Raw genomic sequence first — 15,949 nt, forward strand, 5'->3', positions numbered from 1 at the left:
CCAGTTGTTGTAGGAATAAATACGCTGGCCAGCATTGCCGCCATTCACCCTGCTTCAGATATTACTTAATCCACCTTTTACGTTCGTTTTCATAGTATTTACAAAATAAAACCACATGGAATGTGGATTGCAATGATAAATTGTCACACGGGCAAAACTCAAGATTCTTTGACCAATCATTTTTGGATGGGAATGTTACCAGGCACGTTACATTACTGCTGGTAATCCTGCACTGAGGTTATCACCGCTGGTTATCTTGCATAGAGTGCCACTAAGGTAATCTTGACTAGTGGGTACAACACAACTAATTTTAGTAGCTCAGGATGATTTTTCATTGGTTATAAGTAGTTCTTAGTACTGAAATGGTTGATGTATGTAACATTTTCTTCTAGATATAGGAATATCAAACATGATGCATAATTATTTTGGGGACTGGCAGGTGAAGAGGAAGTTGTGTGTCAGTGTGAATTGTCATCTGCAGTCCAAAATTGATACCCTTTGCAGACGTACAGGCAGTGGAACAACAGCTGGTGTGCTTTCCTGAATCTGAGCTGTGTTACAGTGAGCTTACTGCTGGCTGCTATAAAGCATTTGAGGTGACTGGACCTTGCCCCGTCGGAGGCTGTGCCAGTCTGATAATGAGTTCACACCTTCCCAATCAATAAAAAGCATCAGCACAACCGTATTTTTGCACAATTACTTATTTTCAGTGAAAGATTTGCTTGTAAAAGGTGCCAGATTTGCAACATGTACATTTGTCCGAAATACAACGACGCGTAGGTTTACTTAAACCCTACTTCAGAGTGCAGGGTGCCCTGCGGGTTACCTTGGCATCGATTCCAGTCTGAGACAAGCACCTTTTTTTGAGAAAGATAAGAGATTGGCATGGTGTACCGTACATAGACGACTTGCCCGGTGTGATTTGCTGCTGTGCTTTCCTTTCCTTTCATCAAATGAGCGCGAGAGACAGCGTCAATGTATGAACCTGTCTTCAGGCAAACTGTCAGAAAGGTAAAACAGAAACATCGATTCTCCCGAAAGAAGGAAAAACTGCTGAATGAAATGAAATAAAAAAGATTGCTCTCTGCACTACTCGATGAGTGCAGCTGCAAGAGAGGAATCTGCTTGCACCCGGGCGAGTGTTTGCAGATAAATAGAAACCCAGCCAGTTTATAAAAAAAGATTTTTTTTTTATCTGTCAGGTAAAATCTTATACTTCGATAATGAGCTATGCATAGTGCTGGCACCGCCCAGAGGTTAGTTCAGGTCCCAATTATATCACATTAACTGTGGCAAGCCGAACGGAGAGGAGAAACCGCGCATTTCGTCCCTTCTGCTTCCAGCATCTGTGCGGTCCCTGCGCCTTTAAACACGGGGAGGGGGCTGTGAGAGGTGGCCTCGGCTCCGCTGGGGAGCAGCTCTCAGCGAGAATCCACTCTGCCTGCCAGAGCTGCACTGTTCTTCCCGGGAGTAGTGCAAGAGGCTGCCTAGAATTTAACACCGGTTGATTCAAGGGGAAAAAGGAAAAAAAAGAACAATATCCAAGCACAATGTGTGTGGAGGAGAGTAGAACGCATCAGCTTCCAACCTGCTCTTGTTTTCACTTTTATCTTTGACCTGGCACTTTTCTTTTCTGCTCAAAAGACTTTTCCCCGGATCCTCTACTCAACGAGTAGACCTTACTTAGGGAGACGCTCTGAAGCTCCCAGAGGACCAGCAATGAATGAAAAGTTCAACTATTCGGTGGACCCTGAGGAAGTTTTCTGTGAAAATGTCAGTGGGGACTGCGTCCAGTCGGAAATGGATGGCGGTGTAGCGGTGGTGATTGTTCCTGTGATCTTCGGGTTGATATTTCTGCTCGGGATTATCGGTAACACATTGGTCATGATAGTCATTGGGCGGATCAAATCCAGGCGATCGCGGAGCACCACCAACATTTTCATCCTGAACCTTAGCATCGCAGACTTGCTCTTCCTCCTCTTCTGCGTCCCATTCCAAGCGACCATCTACTCTTTGCCCGAGTGGATCTTTGGAGCTTTCTTCTGTAAATTTGTGCATTATTTTGTGATGGTCAGCATGCTGGTGAGCATTTTCACCCTAGTGGCCATGTCTGTTGACAGGTACATCGCTGTTGTCCATTCCAAGCGATCCCCATGCATCCGAAACAAGAAGAATGCCTCCATCGGGGTGAGCATCATCTGGATTCTCTCTTCGGTGATTGCCATTCCAGTGGCCCAACACCAATCAATCATGAGTGAGCAGAAGGAGGCTCCCAACAGCTCTTTTTGCTGGGAGTACTGGGGTGACAATATATCAGCCAAGCAGACCTACAAAGTGACTATCCTCCTCATCGGCTACCTTCTGCCTTTGATGATCATCACCTGTTGCTACGCCAAGGTAAAACAAAAGAGGAACCCTACATTATGAAAGTTGCATTCCCCAAAGCCCCTCAGACATATTTATCCACCACTCCTCTATCCTTCTGCTATCATTCCAAATCCAAATAACTGACTAACCTATCCACCACTTAAAATGTACTTGCATGTTTCACTATAATAATTCAACACTAATCCTCTATGGGTCCTGGAGTAGCATGCTACTCGCCGTAAAAGCGCTTTGACGCCTCGTCAGGAGTAGTAAGCGCTATATAAATGCAATTACAATACAATATTTAGTTATTATGTGCTGAAAGGTTATACCTCCTTTTTTGAGTCTCTTTTCTGAGTTATGTTTTAAAAACAAACACTAATAACAATTTGATATGTAGAAATGCTGTTGACTTTTATGTTTTCAAATTTTCTATTTGAATGTATAATGTTGGAGAATAATGTATTTGTGTCATTCCACTACTCATTTTTTTGTAATCTAGAAGTGTTCCCTATAGCACTGTCCCCTACTTTTCAGCTCATCTCCCTTACTCCTACAACGTTTCTCCAGCTGTCTCATACTGCTTGTGAGTTTAATGTGCAAATACTCCACACACACTTTACTTCATTTTTTCTGTTCACGAATAACCACTTGCCACCCTCTTCCAGTTTGCCCGAAAAAACACTGTCCTACTTTTTTGCCTTCTAATTTGCTGAAGTTTTACTGGTGAACTTCACAGACCAAAAACTTCAGTGAATATTATTATTTTGTTTTTGTTCTGTGAAGTTTAGCTGTCATTGACAAGACTGTATACGATTGTACTAATTACTGCACACAATGTCAGTGAGTGGTGTGAAAGGAGAATTATGTTATTGTTGATTGATGGGGTCTTAAATGTACATTTTAATATAAGGCACCTACATAAGCACTTTGGGAGAGAATATCATCTTGAAGATTAGTGAACTGGTGAACAAATGGTAAAAACCTGTCTCAGAAACCCTAATTAGCATATTGTCAAACATACAAAGCATTTTAGTCTAAGTACATCCAAAATGTAGCACTGCTTGACCATGTTTCTCTCATGTCTTGCGTGAACTGTCCCAAAGACCTATGAAGGAGCAATATTTGGAGCATGAGAGGCGGGCTGCTCTCGGTATTGATTAAAAATGCTGACGGAGATACTGATTTTATTTTAAAGATGGCTTGACTCCAGTGCTTAATTTGAGCTGGTGATTTCTGGTGCTCATCACTGGCACTTAATCATCAACACCGGTGCTTTTCATGATGCCGCTTCCTTTAAGGTAGGCACAGGGAGATTAAGTGATTTGCCTAGAATCACCGGATGTTGCGCCAACGCCGAGACGCAGACCTTGTTGCCCAGCTTCAAAGATGGCAGCTCAGCCGATTTTATCACATCCTTTCCCTACTTTCATGGTTAGTAGTTGGTTCTGTTTTCGGCAACGCCTCACAGGAGAAATGGGCTGGTGCAAGCTGCCTCCTGACGAGAGCCCCAGCACTTATTTATTTACAAATTAACCACTGACGACTCATTTGCAGCCTGGGTTGAACAGCGGCCACCAATATAATGAGAGTAGAGGGTTGCAGCGACTCAGTTACTTCGACACTTAAAAGCGGTTTTCTCTTATCCAGTGGAGCATAATGTTTGTCATTCATTTAACGGGATGTTTCAAGGTATTTTTGCTTATCACAGATGTTCAATGGTACTTAAAGAAATGTAAGTGAATGAGGGACAAAGACACTGAATATTTCAACTAGTTTGCTAACAACACATTGACGAACACTTAGAAAAGTGAATGGCCATTTTGATATAATTTGTACAGATTTTCTGGATTTTCTATGCATATGTAACTCCTTTTCTAATATAAATGAGAAAACAGACATTCCTGTTTTAATCTAGAGACAAAGGCTATCTAGAGACATCAGATTTCAGATAGTGTCTGTTGTGTTTTTTTTCTGTGAAAGTCTTAGTGCATCCCTTAGTGGATTGGTGTGTTCTATACATTATTGACATGATGGATAGAGGAATTATTGTGGAATACTATGCACTACATGCCTTTTGGTACTCAGGTACCAAGTTGCGTCAAAGTTGCAGAGGATAGATGGGTGACAAGTCATAGATAACTTAAAAATAGACTTTCCAAGGAGGAGCAGAATTCTGATAGTGGCCCTCCAATCACATATTATTGGGAGGTCATTACAGTACCAGGTCTCTAGGATCAAGAAGATTCTTCCAGCCATTTTTGCCTCTGGAAGCTAATCATGTGCAGACCGTTATTTTTCTGGTTGATTGAAGTCTTCTGGATATATAAATCCTGGAGCAACACTTTATATGCTTTTATGCTGCAGGTAAAGGATTTCAAATTTGATATGACCCTCTACTTTCAACCAGTGCAGGGAAAGGTGTGCCTGGGATATAAGATCATACTGTCCGACTTAGCACTGGCCCAGCATTTCAAGGGAACAGTATATTATTTTCAAGACAGTGTACTGGGATCCTGCACAGAGGATGGTATCATAAAAACTAGCCTTGAATTGATTACTGCGTCTTTCACAGTAGAGTAATATTGAAAGGGGATGAAATGTATAATTTCAGGTAAATGGGACAATTGGAAAAACATGCTCAGTGGAATTTCTCCTACCTTCTGTCTTAAGGTCAGTTCACTGTCCAACTTGATGCTCAAATTTTTCATAAAAGGCCTGGGTTCGGGAATCCGGCGGAGAAGTCTGGGGTTATGTCCCTTGATAGGCTGTCTAGAAATCTTGCTGCTTAAACCTCCCGCAAACTATTGTCTGCCGTGGCTTCATTCAACTGAAGCACACAAGAGTTCACCTGTCAACTGCATTGTAGAGTGGCTTTAGTTAAGTTTCCATTCTGTCTGTAATCTCCATTGAGTTTGGCTAACATTTGTGGATCATCAGCTTCGGTCTAGAAGATTAAATGCCTTTGTGTGATCAAATCTAATAGAGGGTAGTTATAAACATAAAGCAGTATGGGGGATAGAAATGGGAACAGATGTGAGCCCTGTGGCACCATGCAGCTTAGAGCCCTCTGCTTAACTTTTAAAGAACCCTGTTTGTCCAGCCCATTAGGGATGACTGGACTCAGGAGTGCTCAGGACCAATCATCTGCCTCACTTTTCCATCGGAGGCCCATTGTGTGAAAAGCTGCTGAGAGATCAGAGAGCAACTCCAGGGCCAGGTCAGCACCATCAGCTATCTTCTTTAATGCAGCAACGATGTCCAAGACCACAGTTTCAGCCCTATGTCTAGGGCAGAAACCATGGTGCGTGTCATCGAGGAGCCCATGCTACACCTGCAACTGTAAAGTAACTGTTTTATTCAAGGATTATAATTAAACTGGGTAAATCCATGGTGGTGCTACAGTTAGGCACTTCATATAGACCAAAAGGGTCTTTCTTCAAGAAATGAATAACAATGGCATTTTTCTAACTAGCATAGGAGTCCAATGCTGTAGGAAGGCAATCACTAAGTATTTTGACGCTGTGTCCAAAAAGGTCTGGTCATCACCTACCTGGGTAGACCATCATATTTCTTATCTGTGAGCTTGATCTTACCCATGAGGTTTTGAATTAGGGGGTCTCCCAGAAATAAAACTGGAGTGTATTTGTACATTCTGCTTAATTATTAAGTGTGCTTTTACTACCCAAGAATCTACTCTTTTTGGTTGTAGATAGTGTATTTAAGGTGGCATTGATGTTAGTAGTCGCTTGATTACCAGATGTTTTAATCTCATTTTTGTTGGCAAAACTTGCACCAGTTTTTTTTTGCAACTATTTAACGATCACTGCTTGTGTTCATTATATCTGGAAGGGTTGATGAGATCTAAGACCTTTTTAGAGAATGTATGCAGGGGCGGCCTTAGGCATGTGCAAGCTGTGCACCTGCACAGGGCCACCAAACCCCTGGGGCCACCACGCCAATATATATCCTTAATATAATAATCCTCTGAGGATGGATACATATTTGCGTGGCGGCCCCTGGCAGGGATTTGGTGGCCTCCGGCTCTATTCCACTTCCAAACTCCCTGACCCCCCCTCTTCACTGGCATCTGCGCTCCGCCCTGCCCGGACCCCCTCTTCTGGGGCCCCCTACCTACGCTCCCTGCCCAGGGCCGCCATGAGCCTAGAGCCGCCCCTGCTGTATACCTCTGGCCGAATTGATCGTTTTGGCCGAGAAGAACGTTTTTGCACTCAGAAAAGAATTATCATAGGGGACTACCATTAATCAATATTTACCTGTTTGCTAAAGGTTGCAATTGTGTCTCCAGTTGGTTACCTGCCACCTGATGCCCTTTACGACTCGTTCTAGTCTGGGGAAACCCAGTGAGTGCTGTGTGTTTGAAAATGTTTCTATTTTAAGGGTGCTAGACGGCTAATCAGAGTAGAAACCTACCCTTCCATGTGGTTAGCATGACCCTTGTCTGCAAGGATATTTTTAAAGCATTAGCTAATTCTGCCAGTACATTAGATGTATTAGATATATTTCATTCGCTGCCAATGGTTATATTTTTAAAACAAATTACATTAATTGCTGGAGATCTGTATCAAAATGTTAATGCATTGAAGGACCATGGAACAGGGATCAAACATTCATCTTCTCTTTGGGATTTTTAGAGGTTTATGAACATGCAGCTCATGGAATCTTGTGCTTCGGCAATGGATGCTCTGCCTGATCTGTGATTAGAAAAATAAAAAGATGTATTTTGAATATTTTAAGAAATGTTTACTAAAGAGCCATCAGCACGTCTGTTGCTCACATTCATAGGAAGAAGTGTTATCTAGCGTGAAAGACATCATTAGATCCTCTGTCTCGGGCCTCAGTTTAATAACTGTGCTCAGGCAGGGCTGGCTGGAGAGGGCACTCACCTCGGTCGGGGTTGTGGGTATGTGTGGGGGGAGGCTATGTTTAGCAAGAACTTACATTTTAAAAGCACCTGCTGAAGAGTTCCCTGTGCAGCCAGCTTGCAGGCAGAAATACAGATGTCAAGATAACGCTGCTTGTGATTAATGCTTCTGCTAGAGAGAGACTGGAGTTTTGCTAGTGGCAGTTTTGACTTGCCGTAAAGTAGCACAGAGGGTTAATATCCCTGCTGCAAAGAGCAGATCTATATTTTATGTGGGTAGGTGAGTGGCTTAGTAAAACCAGCCTTTACCAGTGCTTTAAAACTAATGAAATGTATGTGAGATGAGGGTCACTTATGCCGAGAAGTGGTGAGGGAATCTGATGAGGAGGTCATGCTGGCAGGGGGTGCAAAAAAAGGATGCGGCACCAGGCGCTACCAGTGCTAAAGCCGGCTTTGAATGTGCTCATAATGGTAGCGCGCAAGCGTATGACCTCCCCGTCCTTCAACTGTATATCTAGAGTACTAAAACGAAAAGCTTTCTTGTGTGAAGTGGGACACAAAGTTAGCAAAGTAGTACATGGCATCTCTCCAGATTATCCCCACCAAGGTTCTCCAGTGCTGCCATCTGCCCAGAAACCCTAGGCTTGTCTCAGAGAATGTACTCCCCATGCCCAAAGCCAGATATCAAAAGTTGGTGTTATTTCTAAGCTTTCTCATGCTCCTGAGGACTAAAGACTCACCTTTTCCCCACCATATTTTTTTAATGATTCATTGGTTTTCCACACACTACAACTATTGATAATCACTTTCCACTGCACCTGCATGCCCTTGTCTAGCTCCAAGATCCATTCAGCACCAGACGACATAAAAACTCTTGACTTCTACCCACCTACCAAGGCTTTACCACCTCATCAGAAGACTTCAATGCAGTAAGTACTACAGAAGACACTACATGGAACTGCTTGCAGTCCTTGAATTCACAAAACAGTACACTTGAACAATCATCATGCACTGCATATTCTGAGCAGTAACATACTGCGTTCCACCATCTTTTAGAGCCACCTGAGGCACCGTTCAGATGAGACTGATCTTTTCAAAAAAGCCAAAATAACAGATCATTACTAAAATATCTGCTAGCACACTTAGCTGAAAAAAAGAAAAATAGATTGTGAGAGCTGAATAGTCTTCAATATAAAAACTCTTTTAGGAACTTATTCAGTTTTCTATTTCAAACACCAGTGAGTGAATTAGGTGGACATTTTCTAAAGGGTGGATATCCTTTTTGCGATAGATGTGGGTGACTTGGGAACAGTTCTGTAAAAAGAGGGAATAAGCCAGATCCGAAATCCAGAAGCTATTATGAATAGGATCTGGGATCAGCTGGCCCTTGGAAAATGTGCTGACTTTGTCCTGGTGCAGGTTCTTGGCCCTGGGACGCATTCAGCCGAGCCTAAACTTAGCTTTGCGTTCGGTTTCAGCTCAGCCCAACACACATGGCTCCTATAATGGGTGAGCAGTACTCCTTTTGTTCGCCTCCTATGTAATGATGTCTTGTAAAGCGCATGAATCACCCCACATGGGGTATCTCCACACTGTAGACCGCTGGGGAACCCGTCCTGGCTTTCCCTGTGAGCTGGACCCTACTGGGTATCTCCAGGGTGAAAGCAGGCATCCCCAGTGTATGTGGGGGGCCGTTGTGGAGATGAGGCAAGCTAATGCCCAGAGTTGCCAAGTGTGATCCCTGGTTAGAGTAGGCACCGAGGCGAGAATTATCGAGTCCACTGACCCTGGTCCACGACCCTGCCGCGTCGGGAATTGAACCCTGTTCCCGGGCCGTCCTCTGCTTCTGGGTCTGCCGCCTCTAACCAGTGAGCCACACCACTCCATATCCTGGTTGGATGCCAACTCGAGCTTAACAGCTTGATGTCGATGCCATTGAAGAAACAAACCCACTCAGCTTGTCACTTCACAAGTACTTAAGACATAAAATATGATTTGGAGGCAATTTTTTGTTTACAAATACTGTGCAAGAAATAATCTTGGATTGTGAGGAGATCAGACATATCTGTCATTATGAGTAATGAAATTAATAATCATTTATATAGCACTTATTCTCTCACGTTTTATTTACAATCAAAAGGAGACTTTTTAGCAACCTTAGGATATTGAAAGATTAAGATATGATGCTAAGCTAGTGTCTTGCCTCTCCTTGATGCAGGTTCATAACTAACTAAGCCATGTTACAAGAGTTGCAGACTATGACCTGTAGGTAACACAAGAATCTCCTTGGCAAAAACAGTAACTCTGATCTTTTTGCATGAAATACAGACATGTGAACTTCATGTTAAGCAGTGTGCCTTGCAGCAGGCACCCTGACCATCTTTGTAATTTGTTATTCAGTTTCCGGCCTGCACACAGTTCTTTTCAGCAAGTGCATTAACCACCATATTTATGTCCTTGTTATTAGATAGTGGAATTTGCTGGCTACACAAATACCTCTGTAACAGGTGCCTTACTGACGTAGGATATTTTAAAAAGTAGCCTTTTGTGCATGAATGTCGATTAACCAAAATTCCAGGGGTAATGGAAGTGACACCACACACCCTGAGACCTTAATGACAACACAGTAGAAACTTTATATGATTTCTTACACTGAATTTTCCTGTGAGGTCATATCACATTACCTTAACCCTGAAGGCATCACAATAAGTAACATCACTGAAGTTCCATATTAATTGCATGATGACTTCGACAACAAAACACACACACACACACATGTCTATTCTAGTTAACACCTATAGTACGCTGTTGACATGATCTTTGATAGTTCTGGGAAGTACTTCTATCACGGAATTGCTGCAAGCAAAAATGAGCCACACCTCTTCTAAGAGGGGCTGGGGTCCTACCCCAGAGAAGACTTTAGAAAATGGGGTCAGATACTGCATTTTGAAACACAAATTCCACATAAATTTGATAAGCCAATGGCACTGAAAGTGCACTCCTTAAATATTCAAGTCCTTTCATGGTGTACCAAACCAATCAGCCGTGGCCAGTGCTGGTAAGTACATAGGTGCCGGTTGGCAGGATTTCGGCAGATGACGACAAGGGAAAATTAATGATTTATTTTTCTCTTGTGGTCATCTGTTGAATCCCCCTCATCCCGTCCCACCTATCTTACCTGCATGGCCGAGGCTGAAACCAATGAGTCGTGACACTCCCCAGGTGTGTACCACATTTTTTTTAAATTTGGTATGGGAGCCCCCAAATGTCAAAAATTACCTCCATTGTGCCAGGGCTTGCATTTGGTCATCCATGCCTTCTTAGACAAAAAATTATATACAATTTACCACAGCCAGATTTTTGTCATTAATGCCATCCATATACCATGGATGACTCTTACGTAAAAAAAACACCTCAATATGTCAGGGCCAGTGTGTTGTTATGGTTGCCCCCCTCTCATTTGTGACAGTCAACCTCCTTCAGAGCAATAATCACGTCAAATCTGCTACTGACCGCTTTATGCTATGTGTGCCCCATGCCAAGGATTTCCTAACAAATGACAACTCTAGCATTTTTCCACATGTGCCCTATATACAAATGCATAGGTATAGTATGCAAGTACCTGCATTTTACAATTATGGTAAGAATGACCTCCAGTACTAATTACCTTCAGTAATTAGTACTCATGGCCCAAAAAAATCTTTAAGTCTGCCACTATTTTGTCAGAAGTGCCTTTCATGTTAAGGATTGCCATTACCAGTATTTTGCCAAGGGGCCTTCATAAGATAGAGATTACCTTCACTATGTCAGGTGTTACAAATGCGTTCCACCCCTTTTTTTATATCGCAGAGCTTTTTGCTTTGGATGACCAGGTTTTTCACCCATTATGATGGGAGAGACTCACTACCCGAGTCTCATAAATGGTAATTTCATTATAAATTGTACTGCGCATGTTTAGCCCTAGTTTCCACCTTGTATAATAAGGCTGTTGTGGCGCAGCTAAGGTGATGGGCACTAGACTCGTTACACGTGAACATGTATGCACACTGGTACAGGCTGCAAGTGAGAGACTACAGTCATGCTCAGCCTGGTACCTCCACACAGATAACTTGCCGGTAGTAGTTTTAACTTGCAAATTCAACCTGTCAAAATACTCTATTTCACAGGCCTAAATATTCCTTTAAAGTAATAGAGTCACCCCTGTGTAGCACTTATTGCCCAGGGTGCAAGATATTTATAAATTGGGGTATGTAGAAATTATTCTTGAACATGTCCGTACAGTGAAATATCCCCAAAACCGATTTTCAGTGTAGCTGCAGCCTTAGGTAATTATTGGGCTACCGTGTTATATTTATTCTTATACTCTTTGGAATTGTATTTAAAACCCTTTTTAAATAGTGAGATCAGATTATATATTTCTTTAATACATTAAGTAAAGGGCAACCCAATAAGCCCTGGCAGGTTTGGGTCGAAGTACACAGCAACAGCAAAAAAAGCAAACAAGGGGATACTTCAACAACAATCTACACAAATACAAGGGTTTTTTTTAAGAAAGAGTTGACCATCCATAACAAAACTCAATAACATCTTGTCATCGATATATCTAGAGGCGTAGATGTGAAATACAATAGTTTACTTTTTTTAACAAATACATTAACTAGTTATATAGCATGCCCTATTTCCAACTTAGTAGAGGATGAAGGGCCTATGTTTTCCAGCACTCATCACTTCAATGTCCCTAAAGGAGTTCTTTAAAACAGTTTTCTGCAAAGGGGTCAAGTGAATGCTGGTCCACTCTTGCCAAACCAGAATCCGTCATTATGAGTACTAGTTGGTAATATCCACAGATGAAGTCAATTTGGTTGGAGCTTTGAGGTGGCAAGTACTGGAAAGACGCTGACGTTTCGGTCTCTTGGTTAATTAATAGTCAAGACCATCCTCAGGACTATACTTACATCATAATTAAGCACCCTGTGGAGTACGATTCATAGATTACTTCACATATGGGGGTGGAGATATCCGACCAAGAGTTATCCAAAGACACCAATCAAAACTAAATCGAGATCGAGAATATGTCCAGTGAATCCAAGTTAGTGCCATCAGCAATTGTTCAAAGTTCAGTTTGGCACAGATCAGGGACCTAAGTACCCCTCCAAAAGAAAAGAAAAAAGAAAACAATAGGTGTTAGACCTGGCATCTTTGGCATGGTTTCCCCCTATCTTTTCGCCTCTACCTCCTGTATTTTTGATGCTGTGCTGGATTTCGTTTTTGCTGGTTTAGATGCTTTGGACACTCTGCCACTGCTGATCAGTGCCAGAGTGTAAGTGCTCCCTATGTAAATTGTTATCATGATTGGATATACATGTTTGACATATTTGTATCACCATAAAGTCCCTAGTAAAGTGCACTGGGTGTGCCAGGGCTGGTGATGACAAATGCTACTAGTGGACCTGCAGCACTGATTGTGCCACCCACAGGAGTAGCTCTAAAACGGTGTGTCAGGCCTGCCACTGCCGTGCCTACGGGCAGTTTAGAAACTGACATGTCCTCCTGGTCAGTGTCCCCACTGACCAGGCCTAACCCTTCCCTTTTTGTGCACATCAGTCACCCCTATGGAAGGCCCAAGGTACCCCCCTGGGCAGGGTGCAGTGTATGTGAAAGGAAGAGCATGTACTGATGCAGGTGACATGCTCTGGTAGTGAATTACAGCCATTTTCATTTTTCACTATTGTAAGGCTATCTTGCTCCATTGGTTAACATCGGGGATGCTGGCTACAGTGGCTTCCAGAATTTCTTCCCATAGGAAAAATATAGGACATAAGTATCTAGTATCCCTGAACTCAGAATTTAATAACACATCTTTTAGGAAAGGTTGTTTTTAAATCCTGTGTTTGAGAACAGCACTTTTAGAAAGTTGCTATTCTCTTGTCTGACCCTTCTGTGTGCCTTGGCCTGTTTGTGTATTGACTGTCTGGTTTGTGAGTGACAGGGGCTGGGGATTCCCCAGGAGGCTGGCTGAGTCAGCCCTAGGCTGAATGACTGCATTTGCAACCTGAGTGGTGGGAGGAGTTAGCACCTGGGCCTGAATAGGGCGGTGCCTGCCTGCCACAATGCTGGCTCCACCTCCTGCTGGGCGGCTGATGACCCTGCCCCTCACTCTGAAAGGAAAGAAGAAGCCAGCAAAACAAAATACTCAGGAAACACCCAGAACTGGTTCAGACCAGGCTCAGGGCCCACATGCACAGAGAGAACAAAGACTTTAGGGGTATAAGTACAGGACCCCTGACAACAGAAAATTAGATCATCTTGGAATCAAGAAGGAACCTCTGCCAAGGAGAAAGCTGAATCTGAAGAAGGAAGCTGTCCTGCTGTTGCTCTGCTGGACTGACCTGTTGTTTTGCTGCCAAGGAGAGGGGAAGGACTTTGCTGTGTGCCGTGTCCCCTGTCTTGAAGGAATCTCCAAGGGCCTGAGAAGAGCTGGCTCCCTGTTCTGAAGTCCCAGGAACAAAAGGACTTCACCCCCCAGCTTCCCTGAACTCTGCTGAGAGAGTTCTGTCCTTCCTAGAGTGCTTGATCCAGTTGTGGGGCCTCTGGAAGTTGTATCTGTGCTGGGAAGCTTGAAACTAAGCTTGAGAGACTTTTGCAATTGAAAAGTGTTGCATCGCTCGCTTGCGGAGCACATCCCCGACAGTGCGAGAAGTTTCCCGCTGCTACGAAGGTCGAGATCGTCGCAGCGCCTGACGCCGCTGCCAGAGCCGTTGCATCCTTCATTTGCGGGACGCACCCGACCGGTGCGGGAAAGTTGAACATCGCTGCGAGTGTCATCGCAGAGCCTGTCGTCGCTGTGTGAGATCGCCGCACCGCTTGCTTGCGGACCGCATCACGTCGCTGTGAGCATCGTCGCAGAACCATCGCATCGAGGAGCTGCGAGAGAGAGGATCCCCGCTGGACCGCGCATCGTCGCCCCGGAGATCGTCGCAGCTCCTACGAGATCGTCGCATTGTGCCTTTGCAAGAACAAACTTCCTACGGAACCTATGCACCGGAATCCATACAAGTGGCCTTCCTCCCCATACAGACTGGATTCGTCGCAATACGCCCGCTGCTGCAGCGGGGCTGTCGCATCGCCTCTCCAGGGTCTCAGGAGCAACGCATCGCTTGTTTTCCACCGCACCAGCTTCCTGCTTGTGGAACTTTCTCGCAACTAAAAGGTACTGTGAGTAAACGTGACACAACTGTGAACTTTTCACGCATCTGTGGATTATTCTATCGCAACTCAAAGAACTTTGACTACAACCTTAAGAACTCTTTTGAAACCATATTCTTGAACTGTGTATGTTGGATTTTTGTCGTTTTGGTCTTGTGTAGTTTAGAATAAATATTTTCCTAAACTGTTGTGGAATCAGTTTGTGGTGTTTTCACTGTGTTACTGAGAGTGTTCGTACAAATACTTTACGCATTGCCTCTGGCTCGTGCCAAGCTACCTAGAGGGTGAGCAGGGGTTATCTCAGAGGGTTATCTCCTTGCCCTGACTAGAAGCAAGGGTCCCTATTTGGACAGTGGTACCTACCTCTGCCAACTAGAGACCCCCAGTTCTAACACTAGGCTATCCCCGACACAGTGAGAAAGCTACTAATAAAATACTCACTGCTCTGGCTGAAGCACCTCCTAATGTGCTGCAATGGCTTTATTAGCACACCTTCATCTTCTTGTGGTTGACCGAGGAGAGCAGGGAAATCATCAATGTGATTTTAGAAATATATAGAGGTCGCAGGGGCTTAGCAGCCCCCACCCCCTTGAGAAATCTTAGAAAATTAACCCTGTGTCTCTTCGGTCCCAAAATGCATGACCTGGGGAGAACTACATCATTTTTGTAAGCATTTCTAAGACTTGAACTAGTGTTCTACAGCCTGGAAATGTAGGGACTTCTAATAGTTGATTCTATAGTTGAAGTCTATGTGGCTTAAAGTAGGACAAGAAAATATCAGACATGTTTTATTAATTTTAAATGCTGTATTGACTGTATTCTGCTGACAGTGTTTCTTTATAAACATTGCAATGCTTTATTAGCAATCATGATTGCATTTAAACATGGTTACAGATTTACAGTCATGATGGTGCTTTTTAACATGTGGCCTTTTAATGTGTTGACCACCTGACAATGCCAATAGGTTTCTCTCATATTATAGTGCTGTGACCCCCTTGACAGAGCTAATTGGCTTGCCTTATATGTTGATGTGGTGACTGCTAATAGGCTTGCTCATATAAAATTGTTCTCATGAACCCTTGACAAAGCCAAAAGGCTTACCTTATATTGTAATGTGGTGATCCCACGATAAAGCCAATAGGTCTGCTTATTTTAACTTCTTCGACAGACGGCAAATTCCGCAGCGGTGCGAGAGGGGGTGGGGCTGGGTGTGGCGCTGCTATACTGAGGAGGGCTCCAGCGCGGTCATGAGTCACAGTAGGCATGTGCTCATGACAGCCGGGAGTCGTCCAAACTCCGCCCACAAATGATTTCGCCCGCACAGGCGAGGAATTACTCACACGTGGGCGGAACTGCAACGGTCAGACAGCTCCCAGCCGTCATGAGCACACGACTACCGCAACTCATGACGGCCGGGAGCGGTCCTGAGCATCGATAAGGTTAAAAGGATAATCCCGTATATTGTGATGTTCTATCTGGTGTAGGGGGGGG

The 15,949-nt window shown here is 43.7% G+C and overlaps 1 protein-coding gene across 1 annotated transcript in view; it reads left to right on the top strand.

The window, feature by feature from the left end:
• Positions 1 to 1,280: 1,280 nt before the first annotated feature.
• The window catches only part of LOC147674130 (galanin receptor type 1-like), a 945,103-nt gene continuing 930,434 nt past the window's right edge, over positions 1,281 to 15,949 (top strand). The window contains exon 1 of the mRNA XM_086946467.1: positions 1,281 to 2,397. Coding sequence (XP_086802593.1) covers positions 1,720 to 2,397 — 678 coding nt within the window. The 5' untranslated portion in view covers positions 1,281 to 1,719. The remainder of the gene's footprint in view (positions 2,398 to 15,949) is intronic.

The sequence above is a fragment of the Lissotriton vulgaris genome, chromosome 12, assembly GCF_964263255.1.
Source record: "Lissotriton vulgaris chromosome 12, aLisVul1.2, whole genome shotgun sequence".
Classification (NCBI taxonomy): domain Eukaryota; kingdom Metazoa; phylum Chordata; class Amphibia; order Caudata; family Salamandridae; genus Lissotriton; species Lissotriton vulgaris.